Source organism: Thamnophis sirtalis, unplaced genomic scaffold, assembly GCF_051295495.1.
Source record: "Thamnophis sirtalis isolate CommonGarterSnake01/CBP01778 unplaced genomic scaffold, rThaSir2_p1.2 scaffold_15, whole genome shotgun sequence".
Taxonomy (NCBI): Eukaryota; Metazoa; Chordata; class Lepidosauria; order Squamata; family Natricidae; genus Thamnophis; species Thamnophis sirtalis.
Window position 1 is genome coordinate 43,160,577 of NW_028261395.1, and position 24,855 is coordinate 43,185,431.

General features: G+C 46.1%; 1 protein-coding gene across 1 annotated transcript; it reads left to right on the forward strand.

Moving 5' to 3' along the window:
• The first annotated feature begins 1,014 nt into the window (after positions 1-1,014).
• Positions 1,015-24,855, forward strand: SCNN1D (sodium channel epithelial 1 subunit delta). Its single transcript, XM_087702449.1, has 12 exons — positions 1,015-1,346; positions 2,505-2,718; positions 6,757-6,950; positions 10,673-10,776; positions 15,865-16,028; positions 17,883-17,981; positions 19,189-19,306; positions 20,881-20,959; positions 22,161-22,218; positions 22,958-23,016; positions 23,997-24,072; positions 24,199-24,855. Exons 1-12 carry the CDS (start codon positions 1,015-1,017, stop codon positions 24,613-24,615), a joined length of 1,914 nt encoding a protein of 637 aa, XP_087558575.1. The 3' UTR covers positions 24,616-24,855.

A 24,855-nucleotide genomic window follows, 5' to 3' on the forward strand; every position in this document is an offset into this window, starting at 1 on the left:
TTTCTCCCTCTCCCTCCTTCTCTTTCTCCCTCTCTTTCCCTCCATCTCTTTCTTTCCCCCTCTCTCTTTCTCTCTCTCACTTCCCTTCCCCCCCTCCCTCTCCCCCCTGTGGAAGAAATACAATGGAACTGGGCTGGGGCAACAGCATGCATGCTCACAGAGGGGGCAGATTTTTAGAACAATCCCCTGAAAATCTTTCGTCCTACAAGTTTGAAACTCCCAAATTTGTCCTGACGTGAAACATTTTTTGTGGAAGACCTTGAAAATATGTACCTGAATATTGTTCCTCATTCTGCTTATTCTAGCATCTGGTACACGTTCGGCTTTCTTTGGTCGCAACCAGCAGAGAGCAGTATCTTATAAAGACTTCGCTCCGGTTATTTTTTTTTTAGTTGTTGTCAGGACTCCTCCGAAATAGATGTCTCATCTTTGTAGCTCAGCTGTCACTGCTTTAAAAAAAAAAAGCTGTATTAAAATGATAATTAAAAACAAACAAATCTTGCCTCACCCGATTTTAGCATTGGATCCCAGAGTGAAGAAACAGCTGTTCTCTCCAGACTGCCTGCTATATTCCCTTTGTAGATTAGACAAGTCTTTCAAAATAAAAATAAAATAAAATTCTACCCAGCCCACCCACTCGTGGAACTCTGCCATTCGTAACTGGGGCTGACACATGTAACCCAGCCCGTGTTGAAATCTGGGAAATAGAGCAATACTTCTGAAAGTTTGTATCCTGTGATTTAAATTCCTCCCTCCTTTTCTTGGACAATTATTGGACCTGGAGACCTATTTAAGGTTTGTAAGAATGAGGAATTGTGACAGGCATCAAAGTAGAATGGATTAATCATGCTTCTCGGGAATTCTCAAACTTGGAGAGGAAAGTGCGCGGGGGGGGGGGGGGGAGAAAGAGGAGGAGTGAAGGATTATAAAGCCCTGAAAAGGGCCTGACTCTGGTATTTTATCCTCTGGGTTGCCCTAATTCCTAATCCCAAACTTCTGTTCCAGATTGACAGAATGGGGGAGGTTTTGCCGAAAGAAACGGAAGAGGCAGCCAAGGAGGAGGATGCTGCCCTGATTGAATTCTACAGCTCCTTCAGGGACCTCTTTGAGTTCTTCTGCTTGAACACCACAATCCATGGCACCATTCGCTTGGTCTGCTCGGGCGGTAATAGGATGAAAACAGCATTCTGGGCGCTGCTCTTCCTATCCAGCTTTGCTATGCTCTACTGGCAGTTTGCACTCATCTTCAACCAGTACTGGGCCTACCCAGTTGTCATGTCAATGTCCGTTCACTCAGAACCGAAGATGTTCCCCGCCATCACTCTTTGCAGTTTGAATCCTTATAGGTAAGTTTCCCCGCTTCTGAATTTTGGGAAATCGAACCGAAGTTGTTTCCCTTACTCCGCAAAAGCTCCTCACCATCTTAATGGTTATAATTGTTCCAAGGATATTATTCTTTCAAGGTAAAAGTAAAGGTTCCCCCTCGCACATGTGTGTGCTAGTCGTTCCCGACTCTAGGGGGGCGGTGCCAGGGGTGGCTTGCTACCGGCATTACTGCCGATTCAGTGCATGAAAAAATTTGCAGCTAAAAAAGTCTGCGCATGCGCAGAATGTTAGAAAAGGGGGGGGGGATTTACATTTTTGCAATGAAGATTGTTCTGCGCAGAAGCAAAAATCAAGATGGCGCTGCCACCGATAGAACCAGTTCGGGGGCACGGCAGGCTGACACAGGGTCTTATTTTGAGGGAAACATGGTATTGTTCGCCTCTTATCATCCCTGGGAGAACTAACCCTAACTCTAATATAAAACAGGGTTTTATTTTGGGGAAAACACGGTATTGTTCACTTCTTATCGTCTCTGGGAGAACTATCCCTAACTCTAATATAAGACAGGGTCTTATTTTTGGGAAAACAGTGTATTGTTCACCTCTTATCATCCCTGGGAGAACTAACCCTAACCTTAATATAAGAGAGGGTCTTGTTTTTGGGGAAACATGTATTGTTCACTTCTTATCATCCCCGGGAGAACTAACACTAACTCTAACTCTAACCCTAACCCTAATATAAGAGAGGGTCTTATTTTTGGGAAAACACTGTATTGTTCACCTCTTATCATCCCTGGGAGAACTATCCCTAACCCTAATATAAGAGAGGGTCTTATTTTTGGGAAAACACTGTATTGTTCACCTCTTAACGTCCCTGGGAGAACTGAAACAGCTTACAAATTGGATGAATAAACGAATCAAATGATTTATATGGGTGTCGTAGCCAATGAGGGATCAGAGAGTAATTAGGCCAACGCCATGGCTATTGACAGCTGAACTGTTGACTGTTGAGTACAAAAGTTCCTGGAGATTAATCAAACGTAATTAATGGGATAATTAGCACAACCCAGCATACTCTAGTGTTTAGGGAATAGGAGCCTATTTCCTCCCAAACAAGATCTCGGAAAATTTTTCCCCTGGCTTTAATAATCCTTTTGTCATGTCTGCCCATCTTCCCAGGATCAGCCCAGTCAATCAAGATATCGCTAAACTGGATAATCTGGCGAGGGAAACCTTATTCAATTTATATGGCTTCCGCATTCCTAAGAACACTAAGGAAGACGTCGGCATCGACTTTTCGGAAGAGAATCCTGGCCAGGTCAATGGCTCCACGTTTCATCTGGATCGTAACATCGCCCTATTGAAGATGGACGGCAAAGTGGGGTTCCGGCTGGTAAGTGGAACAGCTCCTCTCCCCACCCTCAATTGTAACCCCTTCCTTTATGGACCACTAGACATTTTTTTTAAAAAAAAAATCATCCTCTGAATAAAAGATCAATGAGAAACAGAGGTGGGTTCCTCCTGGATCGGACAGGTTTGGCCGAGTAGCTACTAACTCGGCCACCCACGTACCCGAACCGGTTCTATTCTCGGCGGTGCCATCTTGATTTTTGGTTCTGCGCATGCGCAGAACAATCTCCATTGCAGAAATGTAATTTCCCCCCCTTTTCTAACGTTCTGCCCTTTTTAGGTGTAAATGCGCACACATTTTTTTGCCTGCCATAATGCCGGTAGAAACCCACCCCCTGATGAGAACGTACAGGCAGTCCTTGTCTTACGACCACAATTGAGCCCAATGTTTCTTTCGTTGAGGGAGACGTTTGTGAACTGGGTTTTGCCCCCTTTTACGACCGTTCTTGCCACAGTTGTCAACTGAATCACCGCAGTCGATAAGTTAGCAACCCGGTTGTTAAGTGAATCCGGCTTCCCCGTTGACTTTGCTTGTTCAGAAGGTCGCAAAAGAGGAATCTCGTGACCCCGGGGCACTGCGACCGTCATAAAAATGAGGCAGCTGTGTCTTAATTTTGATCATGTCATCATGGAGATGCTGCAAAGGTCGTCACTGCGGGGGAAAATGGTCATAGGTTGCATTTTTTTTGAACGCCGTTGTAACTTTGAATGGCCAATAAATGAACGGTCGTTAAGTCAGGGTTCCCGGTGCATTGATCTGGAAAAGAGAAAGAACTTAAGCCTAGTAACCTTGCTATCTTTCTTAACTTTCTTAATTCCCTGATTAGATAACCTTTTATCACAAGGAGATAACTCCCACTTGGGTAAGAGCTTCTATTGTCAATCAGTCAGTTGGGAGCAGTGGTGAAATGTAAATTTTTTTTTTTGGCACTGGTTCTGTGGGCGTGGCTTGCTGGTGGGATTGGGGTCATGTGACTGAGTGGGCGTGGCCAACTCTTTTTTCTCTTTTTAAAGCTTTTTTTTCCTGCAGGAAAAAAATTGCTTTAAAAGCGGGGGAAGGTTCCCACGATCACGCCACTCACAGCTGATCCTGTGTGATTGTCGGAAGGGTCCCACCCATCCACTTTTTATTTTTATTTTTTTGTGATAATTTTTTTTATTTTAAACACATAAGCACATCAACAAAAACAAATACATAACTTAAAAACAACATAGGAACAATAAGTTCCATCGTATATCATACTGCAGTTCCGAATTGGTTTCTTTGCAGTTAGTGTTTTTCTTACTATACATTTCTATCTTTCATTCATAATCTCCTTATTCGTTATCCATTTTTATGTACATTTCTTTATTTATTTAAACTTAGCTACTTATGATCAAATATTATTTATCTATATTATGCTTTATATTTTTACTGTCATTTATTCTCTTACATACAGATTATAGATATACATTCACATAATTATTCTTTTTCTTTGCAATTCTTATATTATTATTATTCCATTTGGAAGGTTATAAGGTATAGTTTAAAATGCTTTGTTTACCATCCTTCGCACCTGCTAAGACACCACCTCTTAGCAGGTTTTCTCTTGCTTTTCTTTTCTCCCTCCCTTCCTTCTCTACTTCCTTCCTTCCTCGTCTCCGTCCCCTTCTTCCTACCCTTACCTCTTCCCTACTCCTACCCTTTTTCTTCTCCTTCCTTCCTTCTCTCCTTCTCTTTCTTTCTCTTCCTCCCTCCTCTTCTTCTTTTTCTCTCCCTTCTGCCCACCTTCCCTTACCTCTTTCTTCTTCCCTTACCTCTCCTCCACACTTCTTCTTCCTCTCCTACTTTCTCTAAAGCATTTTATTTCCTGCCTATTTGCCCAAACCGGCAGGGAAAATATGCTTTAAAAAGTGAAAGGAAAAAAAAGCTTCCAATGATCAGCTGTGAGCCGCGCAATCGTCAGAAGCTTCCTCCCCCCCACCACCCCCCACTTTATAAAGCATATTTTTCCTGCCTATTCACCCTAACCGGCAGGAAAAAAATGCTTTTAAAAGTGTGGAGGGGGGAAGTTTCCGACAATCAGCTGTGAGCTGCGCAATCGTCAGAAGCTTCCCCCCCCCGCTTTTTTTAAATATATTTTTTATTTTTAAATCCAACAAAAACAAAACAACACATATAAAAAACTTTCCTCAATTTCGTCAAGCATGTCATTTGGTTACAAACGTTTGTGCATCAGTTTTTGCAATTAAAAATAACATCACTGGTTATCCATCAAACATGACTAAATACATCATTATCATTGAGCATTATGTGTTCACGTTACCGCTAATATTGATCATCCATAGAGTATACAAACCCCCCCCCCCCCCCGCGTGCTTTATAAAGCATTTTTTTCCTGCCTATTTGCCCGAACCGGCAGGGGGGAAAAATGCTTTAAAAAATGAAAAACAGCTGATCCGTGCGATCCTCGGAAGCCTTTTCTTTTTTAAAAACACTACCAATTCGCAGAAACAACGACAATCTTCCCTACCGGTTCGGCTGAACTGGGCCAAACTGGGAGGATTTTACTCCCTGGGTTGGGAGTGATAGAAATCCCAGGCCATCCAATCTGCAGGAAGTGAGGCAAGCTTTTACTAGTGTGGGATTATCACGATGATGGGAGCTTTTTTTTAAAAAAAAAACCTTGACTCAGTCCAGCGCCAGGCACTTCTTCCCCCAGCACAGTTCTTGCCTCTCCCACAACCGCCTCCCTTCTTTTGTACCTGTAAAATAAATAATAATCAAGGGTTTAAGGCATGTGTTATTGTTAAACCCCAACAACAAACCCGGCAATTAAGGATAGCTTAAGGAAGGCAAGAAGCGTATTGCTCAGAGCTTCCATGGAACAACTCATAAGATACCAGCTCAGTGAGAAGATCCTATTAGTATCTTGATGTCCGGATTCAAGATTTATGGGTGGCTATGTGGTCCATAACAGAGACGCGGTGACTCAGTGGCTTAAGACGCCGAGCTTGTCGATCAGAAAGGTCGGCCGTTTGGTGGTTTGAATCCCTAGCGCCGCGTAACGGAGGGAGCTCCCATGACTTGTCCCAGCTTCTGCCAACCTAGCAATTCGAAAGCACGTTAAAAAATGCAAGTAAAAAAATAGGAGCCACCTTTGGTGGGAAGGGAAACAGTGTTCCGTGCGGCTTCGGGAGTTGAGTCATGCCGGCCACATGACCACGGAGACGTCTTCAGACAGCGCTGGCTCTTCGGCTTTGAAGCAGAACTGAGCACCGCCCCCTAGAGTCGGAAACGACTAGCACAGATGTGCGAGGGGAACCTTTACCATGTACGTTTAATTTTAATATCATATTAGTGGCAGCAGTGTTAACGTCGCTGCCTTGTGCTTGCACCAAGAGAAGTCATTTAAAAGGAGGAAAATTATAGTATAATAATAATAAAATAATACTAATATTTACTATAGGAGAAAAGGTAGGCCAGAGAGGAACAAATAATCCACTAATCACAGGGCAAATGCCCCTTATGTCCCATTTGTGGCTCTCTATTGTAGGAAGCAGTGTCCAAGAAAGCAGTAGCATCTATCAAAACCTTATACAGGCAGTCCTCGACTTATGACAGTTTGTTTAGTGACCGTTTCAAAGTTACAACAGCGCTGAACAAAGCGACTCACGACTGCTGACCTTGCAGCATCCCCATGGCCATGTGATCAAAATTCAGCCCCTTGGCAACTGACTCATATTTACAACGGTTGCAGTGTCCCAGGGTCACGACATCCCTTCTGACAGACAAAATCCAGGAGGGGATGGGGGGGAAGCCGGATTCACTTAGCAACCGTGTTACTAACTTAACGATGGCAGTCTTTCACTGAACAACTGTGTCCAGAAAGGTCGTAAAAATGGGGCAAAACCCACATAGCAACAGAAAGGCGGCGTTCCGTTGCGGTCATAAGTCAAGAATTATCCCGTATTACAGTTTCTTAGAATCTCAGCCTATTTATCCTCCTCCTTTTTCCCCCTTTTTTTTTCTGCTCCAAAGTGCAACAGAACAGGTGGAAATTGTTACAACAAGGTGTACATTTCTGGAGTGAACGCTGTCCAAGAGTGGTACCGTTTCCATTACATGAATATTATGTCACAGATCCCGTCCATTATCAAAATGTCCCAAAATGAAGATCACATCAAAAACTTGATCTATTCTTGCCAATATGATGGGGAGCCATGCCGGACGAGGTAATTAACATCTGCGTCTCCGATGGACGGGGGGGAGGGAGAGAAGATTTCCATCTCCCCAATATGGAATTGCTTCCCCTGTTCAACTTTCTGGGCTTTTTTTGTGTGAAATATAATTGTTGAAAGAAACGTCCTTCTGGGTTCAGCTCCAAGTGGGGAAAAAGACACTGGAGACATGGAGGCTGCTTGGAAAGATGGTTTTAATGGTGAACATTAAACCATCTTTCCAATGGCTTGAGTCCTGAATAGAGAAGGTGATCACATGCTTCAATGTTGGGTGGAGAAGAAGAGAAGAAAAAAGGGCTGAGATGCTGAAAGTCCCTGGTTTTAGGCCCTCTCTGGCCTTTGATCTTGAGCTTGTCTTCTGATTGGTTGTCAGGCTCCCATGGGCCCATGCAGGGGCAACTCTCTAGGCTGCGTTTTGAATCCAGGTTTGGTTGAGTTCTCAGATGCCATGTGGTGAATGGGTAAAGGCTAATCATGCCTTAATCCCATCTCCCTGGAGCTGAAGGGGAGAACTCTTTATTATGTAAAGGGACTGGCTTGGGCATCTTAATGGCCCATTGACAAGGGGGGGTAGGGGCAGGAAGCTGCAGGGAGCTATTCTGTCTTTAAAACATGCATCTCCCTTTTCACATCCAGGGAATTGTAATATTCTGCCTTTTCAATATTTCCTAGGATATTTCATTTTTTCTGGGAGAGGGCTGAGTGATAACTTCCTACAGTATTTATTACCTTTTCCAACATTTAAAACACAAAACACAAATTTGGTCTCCTCTCTGCCTCCGACACAGAGCCCTTATCAGAGCTTCCTCCAGACTCCAGGACTGGCCCATCTTCCTCCACAACCTCCTCACTGTCCGAATCTGCTGCCAGCTCCCCTGGCCGCTGTCGGGCCACAACACAGGGTCTCTTTATGTCTTCCCTTCTAATCCCATCTGTCAAGCGCACCCCACTTATTTAACACCCCCCCCCCCAATTTCACAGGCACCAAGTCATTTCTGATGACTTGTGCGTTGATCGCTTTCTCCTGGGGGGGGGGGGGAGAGAAATCCAGGGCACTGAAGGGGAGACATCCTTCCCTTGCTCCAAAACTCCCTCCGTTTCCTATCTCTCTCAAGGCCGAAGCTGTTCCGAGCACCACCCAATGCTCACCTTAGCTTTTCCATTCCAACGCAAAGGCTTGTTGGGTTGAGAACAATCTGATAAAAACCATTGCGCACCTGCCCACACCTGGTTAAATAACTTCTCCTGACACTTGCCCCAAACATTGTCCTGGGGACATTGCAGAGAGCCTTTGCAACTCACCTGGAGAAGAAAGAAAGGCAAAAGGTACAATTTTCCACCTTTGCTAACCCCCCCCCTTTTTTTTTTGCCATATTGCGAAGCCACCCAGCCCAAAGCGAGTCGGATTGCACAAATAAGTGATAGGTTTCTCTATTTATTTGAGATATCTATAGATACCCATATCTATAGATGTTTAACCCGTCAGAAAAGGGAAATTTTTAATATTTAACCTGTCAGAAAGGGGAAATGCTGAGCTACATGCTTGGATAATAATCAGGTGAACAGCTATGTCCATTGTAATTCAGAATTAGGCATAGATGCAGTCCAGGTTTTTAATCTTTCTCCTGACTCCACTATGTTTCTCCTTGCAATGTAGCCAGTGGTGGGTTTCAAAACATTTTAGAACCTCTTCTGTCTGTGTGGCCTGCTTTGTGGGAGTGGCTTGCCAGCTATGTGACAGGGTGGCTTGCTGGCCATGTGACTGGTAACTTGTAAAATGTGGTGAAACTCACTTAACAACGCTCTTGCTTAGCAACCAAAATGTTGGCTCAGAAACTCTGGCATTTGAAACACGCAAATCTTAAAGCTGTCAAGTTACAAGACCCTGGCACCCCTAAGCCTTTAGAAAAAAAACAAACCCAGGAGTGTTCAAACTTGACAGCTTTAAGACTTGTGGACTTCAACTCCCAGAATTCCTCCTCCGGTCATGTTGGCTCAGGAACTCTGGCATTGAAGTGTGCAAGTCTTAAAGCTATCAAGTTACAAGACCCTTGCGCCCCTGACCCTTTAGGAAAAAAAAAAACCAGGCGTGTTCAAACTTGACAGCTTTAAGACTTGTGGACTTCAACTCCCAGAATTCCTCCTCTCGCTCTTCATCTTGATGATGTGCGGAGCTGGAACCCTAAACGACACTGTAGATTTGTGGAACCTCTTCTATAGAAGAGGTTAGAACTGGCAGGAACCCACCACAATGGGGACCCAATACCATCATGTCTCTCAGAGCCCGCCTGTGGCCTATTTCAACCCAGAAAACTGCAGCCAATTCTGATCTAGCCCATTCCTCAGAGGGCTGGCCGGGGGATTCTGGGCGTTGAAGTCCACGTGTCTTAAAGTTGCCAAGATTGAGGGGTCTCGATTTAGATAAATTTGCACATGAAGTGTGGCAAATAAAAAAAAAGTTTGCTAATTGGTTTTTTTTTTAAGTCTCTCCTGGCATTGCACCCAAGACTTTTCCATTCCATCCACAAATCTTGAAATATATGCTATATCTGTGTGCTAAGCAAGATTTTGACCAAACCTCTAGCTAGCTCTGTCTTCCAGGGTTTTTTTAATTTTTTTTAATTTAGTTTGTCAAACATGTACAAGATAATAAGTATAAGTATAAACATGGACAAGGGAAAATGAGTACAAATGAATGGGGACAGTAGGAATGCTGGTGCGCTTATGCATGCCCCTTTACGGACCTCTTAGGAATGGGTTGAGGTCCACAGTTCACAGTTTAAGGTTGAAGCTGTGGGGGTTTGAGGATGTAACAACTGAGTCAGGTAGAGCATTCCAGATGTTGACCACTCTGTTGTTGAAGTCGTATTTTCTGCAATCAAGTTTGGAGCAGTTTACCTTGAGTTTGTATCCATTGTATCCATGCCCGAGTATTATTGCAGTGAAGCTGAAGTAGTCATGGACAGGTAGGACGTTGTAGCAGACAATTTTGTGTACTATGCTTTGGTCAGACCGTAGGTGGCATAGTTCCAGGTTGTCCAAGCCCAAAATTTCAAGCCTGGTGGTGTAAGGGATTCTATTGTGAGCAGAGGAGCGGAGGACTCTTCTCGTAAAATACCTCTGGACTCCCTCAATCGTGTTAATGTCCGATATACAGTGTGGATTCCAGGCAGACAAGCTGTATTCGAGGATTGGTCTTGCAAAGGTTTTGTATGCCCTAGTTAGCGGTACAATGAAGCCAGTGGCTTTCCTAGCCCAGCTTATGAATTGCTGCAGGGCATATATGGGGTGAGACCATCTTCTATGAAAAAGGACTGTTTATAGCAGGAGTATCTAAACCCCCAGGCCGTGACCCAGTACCAGGCTGTGGCCTGTTCAGAACTGGGCCGCAGAAGCGCCGAGCATTCCCGCATAGCTCCATATTCATGAGTGGTGGGTACTTGTGCCAATGGAGGTGGGTATGTGTGAACTTGTCTGCCTCTCATGTGGAACCACCTCCTCCCATCCCTCCATGCTGCAAAAGTTGAGGAACTCTAGTTTATCCCATTTACTACAACTAGAGCAAATGAAACATAAAACCCTTCCCAATTTGGAAAAAAAACTGGTCTACTGTTATCAATCACCATGGCCAGAAAAAATGTCTATATATCAATTCAAATTTATTCTGGGCTCCTATTTTCATGCTCCTTTCCTTCTGTGATGTCTTTTCACAACAGCGATCACGAACATTTTCACCACCCTGTCTACGGGAACTGCTTCACCCTGAACAAGAATGGAACGGATAAGTTCTGGAAAGCTTTCAAGCCAGGAATTGTTTATGGTATGTACAGATCCCCCCCCCCCAAAATAAGCAGATTAATCCAAATCATGCAAAATTAGATTAAAATGCCAGTGGCTGGGGGTTGCTGTGCTTCCTTTTTTACAGGATTTGATTGGTCATTGGGGGAAGAAAACAAGGCACCGCGTTTCCCCGAAAGTAAGAAAGCATCTTATTTTCTTTTGACTCCCCAAATAAGCGCTTGGCCTTATCTTCAGGGAGGGTCTTATTATTTTTGAGGTGCAGGAGGCCCCTTAACCTCGGCCCGCAGATCAGCTGATCCAGAGAGCTCTGGAAGTTCTGTCTCTGGCACACTCTTGCCCGCCCTAGCGTCGCTGGCCTGCCGTTTTTTTGCGGCTACCACTAAGAGAAGGGGCGCAGTAACTAGGGTGTTTGGGAGCAGCTTCTGTGAGGCCATTCCACGTGGATGGCAGGTGCATGTGGGGCATCTTCTTACCTTCCCCCCCCCCCAGGAAATGGCGAGGACCAGCTGCGCATGTGTTTAAATATTTTAGGGAAGGGCTTATTTTCAGGGGAGGGCTTATTTTAGCCCATGCGCTCAAAAGCCTGATTGGACTTATTATTGGGGGAGGTCTTATTTTCCATTGCTCATTCCGGACATTGCTCCTTGCCTCCCGCCCCAGCCATTAGGAACCCTTTGCCATCTCCCTAGCCGCTTTGACTCCCCTCTGCCTTGGCCTGGGCCTGATGTCCTGCCTGTAGCATCTGCTCTTCCCCTCCCGTCTGCTGCCTGCCGTTGCTCTGGTTAGTTATAGACTTAGGTAAGATAGGCATAGTTAGATATAGTTAGTTCTAGGTATAAGTAGTTATAGTTAGATATTTAGAAATAGTTACGAGGGCAGCGGTTGGTTGGTAAATAGTTACGAGGGTGCGGAGGAGATTGATAGTGGCAGGAAGTAGGGCTAGGGTCGGGGCTTGAGGTGGAGTTAGGGCTGGGCTAGGGTTGGGAGTGGGAGCGATAGAGGATGACGGCCGCAGCGGCAAGGACTGGGTTTCGAAAACATCAGCGCTCTCCTCCTCCTCTACTGGAGTGGCTCAGGCCAGTTCCAGACTTTGGCCCCCCAGATTGGGGCCTTTCAGCTTCAGGAAGGAGACTTTTAGGCACACGGCCCGCTGACCTTCTTTGGAAGGGTGAGACTGAACGGTTGCCGCTTATGAACACTAGACTTTTACATCTCATCCTTGCCAACGTACGGCCGCCTTATACACCACTGACTTTTGATCTGGTGGCCGAGGACGTCTCGCCGGGACATAGAGGAGAGAGAGGAACGGAGCAGTTCTCTCTCCTCTTTTTATTTGTTGCTTGCTAACGCACTTGCGCAGTGCTCCGTACATTTTAATGTATGGTGAGTGCTTGGGGTATGATTGTGGGTATGACTGTGTTGTATATATGTGCCCACTTTTTATTATATAGTTGTATTTGTGTTTTTAAATTCTTGTGGGGGAGTGTCTGTCGTATGATTGTATACCCCTGAGAGGGCTGTGACTATAACCGGGTACCTCCTACACTGAGTGCTCTGCAGAAGTGTTAGGGGGGCCTGGTTCAACCCCCAGCCTTAGAATGTATGGTTCGAAGGGCTTGCCAGGGATGTCGATTGCTGAAGGGGAGGGTGGGGGCCTTATGGACGCGGGAGTGGGCCGGAGCATTACAGTCCTAACTGGGAGGGGCAGTTATGCCGGGGACTTTAGGGCGAGCCATTACCGGGGAAGGAGGGTTCGCTATGTTACAGAGATCTTTCCTTCCGGCCCTATTAGTCCCACTCCAAGGCCAGATGGCGCGAGTAGTCAGGGCCCTGGTCTCAGGCTGCTGTTGCTAAATGCCAGGTCTGTGGTTCACAAGGCTCCCCTCGTCCGGGACTTAATTTTAGACGAGGGGGCAGACCTGGCATGTATTACTGAAACCTGGCTGGGCCCTGGGTACTTGAGAGACCACCTTCTGCCGATTACCTCCCACAGACCCATTCAGGCCTTCTGGACGGCCGTGAAGACCTGGCTGTCCCAGCAAGCCTGGGGTTGAGTTCCCCCCCCCACTCGAATTTGCTGTATCTGTTGTGCTTTTAAATTGTTAGTATTGTCTGATCGTCTTTGTCTTACTTTTTGTAATTTCCCCTCCCTTGGCTTTGTTCAGCCGCCCTGAGTCCCTTCGGGGAATAGGGCGGCCTACAAATTGAATAAACTCCAAACTCCAGGAAATAGAGTACTATCTTTAGGTCTTTTCTTTTTAATCCAGGTATAATGCACAATTCCCTGGCCGAAAGTAATTTCCAGTTGGGTCTTATTTTGGAGGAAACTCTGTGTGTGTGTGTGTGTGTGTGTGTGTGTGTGTGTGTGTGTGTGTGTGTGTGTGTTTCTCAGAAACACACACACAGACATATTATGAGCATCTTGAAAAATCAATATTTTTCAGTTGGGTCTTATTTTCCAGGAAAGAGGTGTGTTTGTGTCTGTGTGTCTGTGTGTGTCTGTGTGTGTTTTTCTGGGAAACACATACCACACACACACACACACACACACACACAGAGAGAGAGAGAGAGAGAGAGAGAGAGAGACCTCTTTCCCGAAAAATAAGACCCAACTGGAAAATATGCCCTAGCATGATTTTTCAGAATGCTCATAATATAAGCCAAAATTAAGCCCCAGTTGCCCACCAAATGGACGCATTTAGTACCATATTTCCCTGAAAAAAAGACCTAATAGGAATATAAGCCCTAATGCGTCCATTTGGAGCAAAACAATATTATGACCCAGTCTTATTTTTGAGGAAATGTGTGTCTGGGTGTGTGTCTGTAAAACTGAAGACTGGTTTTAAACAAGGAAAGGGTAACTGGAGAAGCAGAATCCTATGACCTCATGTCACCTTAAGGATAAAGAACAGAGAAAGTGAGAAGCAATGAGGAAAAAAAAAATCTGGAGGGCAAGGCAGATAGAATGAAAGCAGCGCTTACAGACCTGGGCAGCCATTTGGGGAAATCACAATTCCAGGTACAGGTTTCTCTGAGCATAGCAGCTATAAGATAGACAGGATGTGTTTAAACAGGCAGACAGCAGGTTTATGAGACGCCGCTCACACTGTTTTAAGAACTAACATGTTACTCTAGGGAGAGCCGAAGAAAGAGGATAGGGTGAGTCACAGAGATTTTCCCATCTCGGTGCAGATCGCGCATGAAATCTCCCCTGAGCCTTTCAGAGCTTTTGTTTTTACAAGCCCTAGAGAGAGAAAACCATCGCTGTATTATTTTTTGCCGATTGACAAAAGATGCCCGGTAGAACTGGTGAGAATATTGTGTTGTTTTTTTTTAAAGGCAGTAAAACAATAAAGTAGAGCAAACCATATGAAGTGAGCTTAAAACAATATAAGATGCACTTGTTATCCAGTTTTCCCCAAAATAAGACCTCCCCGGATAATAAGGCTTTTGAGCGCATGCGCTAAAATATAAGCCCTTCCCTGAAAACAAGCCCTCCCTGAAAATATTGCAACCCAGCAGCAGCCATGAGGTGGCCACGCTCGCCATCTCCTGCACCTCAAAAATAATAAGACCTCCCCGAAAATAAGGCCAAGCGCTTATTTCGGGGATCAAAAGAAAATAAGACCCTGTCTTATTTTCGGGGAAAGAAACACCAGCGATATTAATAAGAGAGGCAGCTTCAGGGGAACTACAGTGGAAACATTAAAAGCAAAAGGAGGAACAGGGTTCTTTTGCACAATTTAATGTTCACCACTAAAGAGCCAAAAATAAAAAAACCTCAGAATTTAGGGAGACCAAAAACATCAAGTTTTTTTTTTTAATAAAAAGTTTTATTTCTCTTTCTCATATATACATTCACAAATATACATTCTCATAAGTGCTATTGATATTTATATGTTACCCTTTAACATTTATCACAATCCATTTATATAAATTAAAAATATAACCGGGGTCGCTTTCCTGCCGCTCCGTACATCCACCTTTTTTTACAACAACCCTACTACTTCTTCCGTCCTCCCAACCTCCCTTCTCTACCTTGAATGTTGAATGTTGAATGTTTATTTCATTTGTATGCCGCCCTTTTCCCCCCCAAGGGGGACTCAGGGCGGCTCACAACTCAAACCAGGGAAGGGGGATACAGACAAATTAACAACAACACAAAACAATACATAATTTAAAAACACGCAACAATCATACCAATTCGAGATAGGGGCAACGGTTCTTTAGCCCCAGGCCTGTCGGAACAGCCAGGTTTTAAGGGCTTTGCGGAAGGCCTGGAGGGTGGTGAGGGTGCGAATCTCCACGGGGAGTTCGTTCCAGAGGGTCGGAGCAGCCACAGAGAAGGCTCTCCTCTGGGTAGTCGCCAGTCGACACTGGCCGGTGGATGGGATTCGGAGGAGGCCTAGTCTGTGGGATCTAATCGGTCTGGTGGAGGTAATCGGCAGCAGGCGGTCTCTCAAGTACCCAGGTCCAATACCATGAAGGGCTTTATAAGTGACGACTAGCGCCTTGAAGTGTATCCGGAGACCAATAGGCAGCCAGTGCAGCCAGTGCAGCTCGCGGAGGATTCCTTCCTCCTCTCTTTTCTCTTTTCTTCTCCTCCCCACACAAGTTAAAATATCTGCCCTTTTGATATAGAAGTGGTCAGAAAAAAATATATATTGCAGAATAATAACTTTTCAGTCGAGGTCAATGTGTGGATGGTACAAATGATTATAAAATCACACTAAATGTGAACAGACATTTCCTCACACCCCTAACCTATTTGAAATCTGTGAACTTCCATGATGTGTACAGGAGAACACAGAAGCACATGCATCACTGCATCCTCCTCAAGGCAGATACACCCTCCTCTATTGACAGGGGAGGCTGCAGAGTCACCGTGAATAATTCACCAGCGAAACACAACCCACACACAGCCAGTGTTGCTCCCACACTTGCTAATCACAACATCAGAGGCAAGCCACGTGCAGGGAAGATTCGGTTTCTATCAGCCTCCTCACCAGCACGATAGAAACAAACCATGCCCTCCTCCTCTGCCGAATCCTGATTTTAAACAGTCTTCCCCGTTTCTCTTTCCCCAACCTCCTGCTTCCCGATACAGGCCTATCCCTCATTCTCAAAGTGGAGCAAAAAGACCACATCCCTCTGTTGTCCACCACGGCGGGCGTGAGAGTCATGATTCACCGTCACAACCAAACTCCCTTTTTAGAGCACGAAGGTTTTGACATCAGGCCGGGAACTAAAAGTACCATTGGAATCAAACAGGTGGGATTGCCGGTTTCTCAAAGATGACTTTCAAGAACTGGAAATGCTGGCAGGGAGATCCTCAGGTTTATAGCAGGGGTCGGGAACTTGCGGCTCCGGAGCTGCATGTGGCTCTTTTGTCCCTTTGCTGTGGCTCCCTATCGCTGGTGGGTTCCAGAATAGACAGGGCTTTCAGTTAGGACAGGTAGAGGAAAAAGGACACCGCTCTAGGAGGAGACTCTATGGTGGGGGAACCAGACTTCCGGTCGGCTCCAGAATTGAACGGGGGGCTTCCGGTTAGGACCTTTGTGGCTCTGTGAGAGTTTAAGCTTGACGACCCCTGGTCTATAGGATGCCTGGCAGGTGATTGACAGGTAGTCCTCTACCTAGGGCTACAATGGAGCCCCTCGCTTCCGTTGCTAAGCAAAACAGCTCTTAAGGGAGTTTTGCCCCATTTTATGACCTTCCTGGCCACAGTTGTTTAAGTGAATCACTCCAGTTGTTAAGTTAGTAACACAGTTGTTAAGGGAATCTGGCTTCCCCATTGACTTTGCTTCAAAATGCAATCATATAACCCTGGGACACTGCAACCATCATAATTACATGCCAGTTGCTAAATGTCCGGATTTTGATCGTCTGAACTGTTGTTAAGTGTAAAAAACACTTTTTTTCAGTGCTGTTGTGATTCCGAATGGTCACCAAATGAATGGCTGTAAGTTGAGGACTACCTGTACAGGTTAACAGTTGGAAGGGACCTTGTAGGTCATCTAGTCCAACCCTCCGCACAAGCAGGAGACCCTACACCATTCCTGACAAATGGCAGCCCAGTCTTTTCTCAGAAGTCTTCAGTGATGAAGCTCCCACAACTTCTGAAGGCCACTTCTGTTCCTTTGGTTCTCACTGTCAGAATATTTCTCCCCTATTTCCAGGTTGAAACTCTCCTGGTTCAGTTTCCATCCATTATTCCTTCTCTGCCCTTCAGGGGCTTTGGAAAACAGATTGCCCCCCCTCCTCTCTGTAGCAGACCCTCAAATATTGGAAGACTGCTCTCCTGTCTCCCCTGGTCCTTCTCTTCACTAGACTAGCCAAGCCCAGTTCCTGCAACCGTTCATCGTATGTTTTAACCTTCAAGTGTTGACTCTAATGAACCCCATTACTCCTAAGAGCAGTAGACCGCTCTCTACGTATATTGGAAGGCTGCTCTCCTGTCTCCCCTGGTCCTTCTTTTCATTAAACTAGACATACCCAGTTTCTGCAACTGTTCTTCATATGTTTTAGCCTTCGGTCCCCTAAGAGCAACAGAGATGATTAGGGGCCTGGAGACTAAAGCATATGAAGAACGGTTGCAGGAACTGGGTATGTCTAGTTGAATGAAAAGAAGGACTAGGGGAGACATGATAGCAGCGTTCCAATATCTCAGGGGTTGCCCCAAAGAAGAAGGAGTCAAGCTATTCTCCAAAGCACCTGAAGGCAGGAGAAGAAGCAACGGGTGGAAACTAATCATGGAGAGAAGCAACTTAGAACTGAGGAGAAATTTCCTGACAGTGAGAACAATTAATCAGTGGAACAGAAGTTGCCTCCAGAAGTTGCGAATGCCCCAACACTGGAAGTCTTTAAGAAGATGTTGGATAGCCATTTGTCTGAAGTGGTGTAGGGTTTCCTGCCTAGGCAGGGGGTTGGACTAGAAGAACTCCAAGGTCCCTTCCAACTCTGCTATTGACTCTATGTACTCTCCCAAACAACCAGTCAAGGCAAGCAAACAAAAAGCACATTCCCAAATAGACATGTGTAGAGGGAGTATTGCAACTACCAGCTGGTTTTGGAGACAATGGATTTTGCAATAAAACACTGTTTTCTTCTCTCCCAATGGCATAGGATGAGGTATCACGCTTGGGTGGGAATTACAGCGTATGTACCCATAACGGGGAAGATGTCAACATCAAATTAGTCTACAACAGCACTTATACATTGCAGGTATGGAGAAAGCGAAGAGGGTGCGGTCCCTCATTTATCTCTTTGTGTCTCATCTTTGAATCCCGGCCCATCTCCGCTGAACCTGGCCATGGTTACGACCGAGAAAAGAAGTTCGAAGTTCCTAGACTTTCTCTTGGAAAGTCCAGAGGTGGCCCCATCCTTTTAGTCACCAAACTCCTTAGGATATGATATTGATCAGTTTACAGTGTCCAATGCCGTACAGTTGTTATGATCTCGCCCATTCATTTGTCTAGTCCCTCTTTTTTCAAGTCTTCCCAGTTGGCAGCCATCACTACCCTGTATAAATACACAGCATATATTTAACACGTGTGCCCCATTTAAACACTATCCAGGCCCAACCCTCCCAATGCCTAGGCTTTGAAGCTAATTGTAATCCCGGTCTGAAATTCAGCATCTGTCGTGGCCTGCCAGCAGATTTTGAGAGTGAGGAGGTTTGGAAGGAACCTGGGCCAGTCCTAGAGTCTGGGAAAGGCTCTGATGAGGGCTCTGTGTCGGAGGCAGAGCGGGGGCCAGGGCCGTATGCCAGTTATCAGCTGCCTTCAGAGTCAGACATCAGTGAGGCAGAGGAACAGCTGGAGCCTGTTCCCAGTATGCGCATGCGCAGAGCTGCCAGATAAAGGGAACGGCTAAGGAACAGAGGTCAACTTGGGAGTAAGGCACAGGTGGAGGATGAATGGCCCCTCCCAGAGGAAATAAGGGAGGAGCGACAGGGGAGTGGAGTTTGCAGGAGACCATTAGTTTGCTTCATTGATTTGTGACTCTCCGAGACTCCTTGCCAAGTTCTGCAGATCTCGGCCTGGCGCTCTTCAAGCCAGATAAGGTCTGTGACTGTAAATCCTCCCTGGAAAGACTTTGCTGGATGTGAAGGAGCAGAATTCACAGTCAATTAATAAGAGGTTTTTTTTTGTCGGGACAAGGAGTTTGCTTCCTGCTCTTGGGAAGCCTCGCTCAGAACAGCACCTTATCCTCTTGTCAACAGATCTTTTCCCTGCTCACTCCCAGAGCAGTACCATATGCGTGTTCCCCGCTTGGATTTAACCCTCGCTGCTCCTCTTAACTCATGTCCCCCATGCAATCTAGTGAATCTGAGCTTGCAAGTTCAGCGCAATGAAAGGAACTCACCCCACCCTCACCCCTTTGTTTTGCTCTCCCACCAACGTTGCCATTTCACCTCGTCTTCTTGCAGGCCTGTCTGCATTCCTGCTTCCAGCATCATATGGTTAAGAACTGTGGCTGTGGATATTATTTTTACCCCTTACCTTCAGGAGCCGAGTATTGCAACTACAATAAACATCCCGCCTGGGGTAAGGAATCAAGACGGACAAGGGAATGGATCCGGTTGGCTCCCTTCGCATCTTTCTCCCTAAGCTTGTTCGATGTCTTTGCTTCACTGTATTTTAGCGAGATTTGGGGGCAGGGAGATGGCCAAACCTCCCACTCTAGGCTACAGTACATTATTGCCTCTGCCACCCTTTTGAGCCACCTTTTCTTTGCGCCGTCTCCATTTGGCAGTGCCATTTGACGCTGAAATGAGTTTTTACACTATACATTTTAAGAGCTTTGATACTCTCCTTTGTTTTGCAAGGGTACGGTACAGTTTGACAAGGGAGGACATCTCCCCCTACAAATTCCTGTTTATTTTGCCGTTCCGTAATGGGCTGTGAGAATAACCTTGGGGGAGATGGGAGGAAAAGCAGCAGCAGCAACGGTTTGACAAGAGATATCTCAGCACACAGAAGGAATGGGGTGGAGGAAACATCTCAGAAGGAACCTGTTGTGGCCCACCAGCGGCCAGTGGAGCTGGCAGCAGATTCAGACAGTGAGGAGGTTGGGGTGGAACATGGGCCAGTCCTGGAGTCTGGGGAAGGCTCTGATGAGGGCTCTGTGTCGGAGGCAGAGAGGGGGCTAGGGCTGTAGGTCAGTTATCAGCTGCCTTCAGAGTCAGACATCAGTGAGGCAGAAGAACAGCTGGAGCCTGTTCCCAGTGTGTCCATGCACAGAGTTGCCAGAGGAAGAGAGCAGCTAAAGAACAGGGGTCGACTTGGGAGGAAGGCCATAGGTGGACGGTGAATGGCCCCTCCCACAGGAAATAAAAGAGGAGCGAAAGGGGAGTGGAGTTTGCAAGAGACCATTAGTTTGCTTCATTGGTTCATGACTCTCCGAGACTCCTTGCCAAGTTTTGCAGATATCGGCCTGGCAGCTCTCCAAGCCAGATAAGGTCTGTGACCGTAAATCCTCCCTTGAAAGACTTTGCTGGATGTGAAGGAGCAGAATTCACAATCAATTAATAAAAAGGGCTTTTTTGTTGGGACAAGGAGTTTGTTTCGGGCCCTTGAGAAGCCTCGCTCTCCCTAGTTCTCTGAAACATAAAGGCAGCAGAAATGCGACCTCCTTCAAGACCCGCAAGATCCTATTGCTGCAACCTTACAACAAAAGTTGTGTTAGTCCTCCTAGTTTTGGTTCCTCATCTGGGCATTTATCAAAAGGCCGATGCATTTACTGAGAAATCGACATGGGTTTAATTCTGAGAAAAATAGGGGAGGTTGTGGTAACCTTTGCTTGGTTCTTAGAGCTGCTACAGGACAGTTCCGTAATCTGTCCTTTCAAAGCCTTGGTGAAGACGCCCACGTGTGCGTTTAGCATTTGGACAGCAGCCTGGCCCAAAGTTATTCAGTTGGAAACGGGAAGGGAAAGCCAGACGCTGCCGCTCTGTAAATAGGAAGCGACAGTCCAGCTGTATTCATCTGGAAAAGGGGAAACGCGGGTTTCTCGGAGCTCCAGCTCGGCCCCTTTGGGGATCTCCCAGCTCTTGAGTTTTCGAGTGACAGTTTTACCTGTGGCGGTTGCCTCCTATTAACCTCATTCCTCTCTTCCCCAGGTCACTGCTTCTATCTGCTGTACAAAGAGCTCACCGACCACCAGTTAATCTGCTTTAGGCAGTGCCCCAAGCTGTGCAAGTGAGTAGCAGGGGAAGGTTCATGTGGAGGGAGCGATAGCAGGTTTACCTCCCCTCGTTTTCTGCTGGTCCCTGTCTTGTGAAATCTCCTCTCTCCCCATGCTTCAAATCCTCCAAGCGTACATGCAGACCTATAAGCTGTTTGCAGGCTGGAATCTTCCCCTGGGCCACCTTTCTCCACCTCAGGGACATTTCAGGTGAACAGAGATGGAAGGGACCTTCACGTCATCTAGTTCAGTGGTCACCGCTAGTGGCGAAGAGCCGGAGGGCCTCGTTCCAGTGGAGCTGCATCATGGCCTGGAACTGGCTGACCATCTCAGCCCGCTGAGCCTCCAGGCACCAGTACCTGGCCTTGCACTCCCGCAGGCCTTCCCTCTGCTTGGAAAGCCTATGCTGGTAGTCCTCAGTGAGGTGCTTCTGCTGAGCCTCCTTCTTGGCCAGATCCAATTTGAACCGAGCTGTTTTGCCAACTCTTTCTCCCGGTGGCTGCTTAGCTCCAGCAACTGCTTCCTGTTAGGGCACTAAGGAGCCCCGGCAGGCAGGCGAGGAATGGCGAGTAGAGACTGGCAAGGCACCCCTTGACATGAGTGACATTGAGTTGGCCATGCCCACCCAGTCACATGGCCACCTAGCCATACCCATCCAGCCGGTCATTAGGCAGATCATATTAGTGGTCCGCGGGATATAAAATTATGTATTTAGTGGTCCCTGAGGTCCAAAAGGTTGGAGACCCCCTGAGCTAGTCCAAGTCCCTTTTTATAGTGGGGTGACATGTTCTGTTAGCTTCCAGCAAAAATCAGAGCCCAGACCAACACCACTAACTTTCCCCACATCCTGTGAATGACTGCCATCTTGCAAGATACCTGGGAGGGGTGGAAATCCTCATTAAAGAAGGTGATGCAGTGGGAGGACAATACATATATGAGTAATTAAACAAGAAATTCAGAAATAAATGTATTGGTTGCTCCAGACGTGACGTAAAAAGAAGATAATCTTGCAGGAGGAAAAAAAATCCCCCCCACATACAGATGTTTGAGAAAGATTTGTACGCAACCAGTTCATTTTTCATCACCTTACAGGATTACAGCAATCCCAAATCTTTGGGGAGGGCTTGACAATATTGCAAAATGTTTGAGGCCAATATGAATGCAAGCTTGCGGGATTGGTATGGAATTAACAGCCAACTCCTATGTCATTGGCAGGGAAACTTGGTATAAGCTCTCCGCGGGATATGCTAACTGGCCATCAACTAAATCCGAGGTAAAGCAATGCTTTTTTTCTTTTTTTGCACAGACTGGAAACTGGGGCGGGGGAGAGGGGAACGTAATAATGACTTACAGTGGACAGCATAACAATTAAAAGTACTCCCATAGAGTTGCTTCTATCCCACCGTTCTTGAAAGGATTCGGAAGCTGTCCATGCCCCTCCTGATCTTGGAAGGCTGAGAACAGACAGGGCACAGACAGGGCTAAACAGCTCCCGATAGGAGAGGAGAGGATAACGCAGCACAGCACAGAAATAAGAATAAGAACAGAACAGAATAAAGAATCAGGAATAGAATAGAATAGAATAGAATAGAACTTTATTGGCCAAGTATGATTGGACACACAAGGAACTCGTGACTCTCCGAAACTCCTTGCCAGGCTCTGCCAATATCAGCCTGGCAGCTCTCCAAGCCAGATAAGGTCTGTGACCGTAAATCCTCCCTTGAAGGACTTTGCTGGATGTAAATGAGCAGAATTCACAGTCAATTAATAAAAGGGGTTTTTTTGTTGGGACGAGGAGTTTGCTTCAAGCTCTTGGGAAGCCTCAGTTAGAATAATGATTTTTTAAAAAAAAATCATCGGCAACCGTTCCCATGTCATCGTTCTGAGACCAGTCCGAATTCTTAGCTGAACTCCCTATTCCTGCCAGTTCTCCCCAACTAAATGTGCAGGTTTGTGCCTTCCCGTGTCTTCCCTTTCAGATTTTAATTTCAGTCCCTGCATTTCTCTTTCAGAAATGGATTCACAGAGCCCTGCAGGCAGACCGCAGGCACAACATTACCACAATGAACCGGTGAGTTACGGGATTTTCTTGTTCCTTGGCTGGAGAAATCCTACCCGTGATTTGCAGGTGTTATGTGGCTTGTTTGCTGTTTTTTTTTTTAATTTAGTTTTTCAAACATGTATAAACTAATGTGTATAAGTATAAACATGGACATGAACAAAGGCAGTAAGTACAAATAAATGGGGACAGTAAGACAGGGACGATAGGCACGCTGGTGCGCTTATGCACACGCCCTTTACGGACCTCTTAGGAATGGCTTGAGGTCCACAGTAGACAGTTTAAGGTTGAAGCTGTGGGGGGTTTGAGGATGTAACAACAGAGTCAGGTAGAGCATTCCAGGCGTTGACCACTCTGTTGCTGAAGTCGTATTTTTCTGCAATCAAGTTTGGAACGGTTTACCTTGAGTTTGTACCTATTGTTTGCCTGTGTATTATTGCGGTTGAAGCTGAAGTAGTCATTGACAGGCAGGACGTTGTAGCAGACAATTTTGTGTACTACGCTTAGGTCAGACCTTAGGCAGCATAGTTCCAGGTTGTCCAAACTCACAATTTCGGTGGCATAAGGGATTCTGTTGCGAGCAGAGGAGTGGGGGACTCTTCTTGTGAAATACCTCTGGACCCGCTCAATCGTGTTAATGTCAGTTATACAGTGTGGATTTTAGGTAGACGAGCTGTATTCGAGGATTGGTCTGGCAAAGGTTTTGTATGCCCTAGTTAGCGGTACAATGTTACCGGAGAAGAAGGTTCGCAAAATTAGGTTGACAATAATAATGCCTTTTTGGCAATGCTGTTGCAGTGAGCTCTGGGGCTTAGATTGTTTGAGATGACTACTCCTGGGTCCTTGACAGAGTTTTGCTGATAGGAATAACATTAGTTTCCTTCGGGGACTTACGAATTTTTTTACGTTTTTAATCAGGGCTCTCAGATTCAAGGACAAACCTTATGCTAGAGAAATTTGGTTTGCTCACATTTTCTTTCCCTCCATTTCAGCAAGGATATTGCCAAGGTGAATATTTTCTATGAGCAATTAGATTACTACTCTTGGGATGAGTCTCCAGAATATAACGTAAGTTGGCCAGGAGGGGAGGGAGGAGGAGAAATCCTCTTTCATGTACCTGCTTTATGCCAGGAAGACAACAACATTCGAAGCCGCTAACTGTATGATTCATATTTTTTTTTATTTGGGGTTCAGGTGACTCTGGTGATGTCCAACATGGGAAGCCAGTGGAGTCTTTGGTTTGGATCGTCTGTCCTCTCGGTGGTTGAGATGTTTGAGTTCCTCGTGGACGTCACCATCTTATCTCTCATCTTCTTCTATCGGCGGCTGACGGCCAAGAGGAGGCACAAGATGTCAAGGCCCCCTAAGGTGCCAAGTGTGAGTTTGACCTTGGAGAAATACCGCTACATCGAAGAAGGTCTGGCCATGGACCAAGATGCAGAGAAGTCTCAGACCAGCTATGAGAACCCATCCTTCATTCCCGACGAGGGACTCCCTCCGTATTCCAAACACAACAAGTATCAGATGCCGGAGCTATATCCTCCTGTGGTTCTTCACCGATTCAAGCACCAAGAAGATCAAGGGACACACCAAGATCCTCCCAAGAGTTAACAGCCACGAAGCCATTTTCAGAGTTCCTCTGCGGAGGAAGTGCAGCTTGCGAAGGGAGCGGTGAATTCAGAGGTGAAATCCTGCAGGTTCTGACAGGTTCTGGAGAACCAGTAGCGGAAATTTTGAGTAGTTCGTTGAACCGGCAAATACCGTCTCTGGCTGGCCCCAGAGCAGGGTGGGAATGGAGATTTTGGCAGTATCCTTCCCCTGCGATGCCCACCGAGCCACGCCCACCGAGCC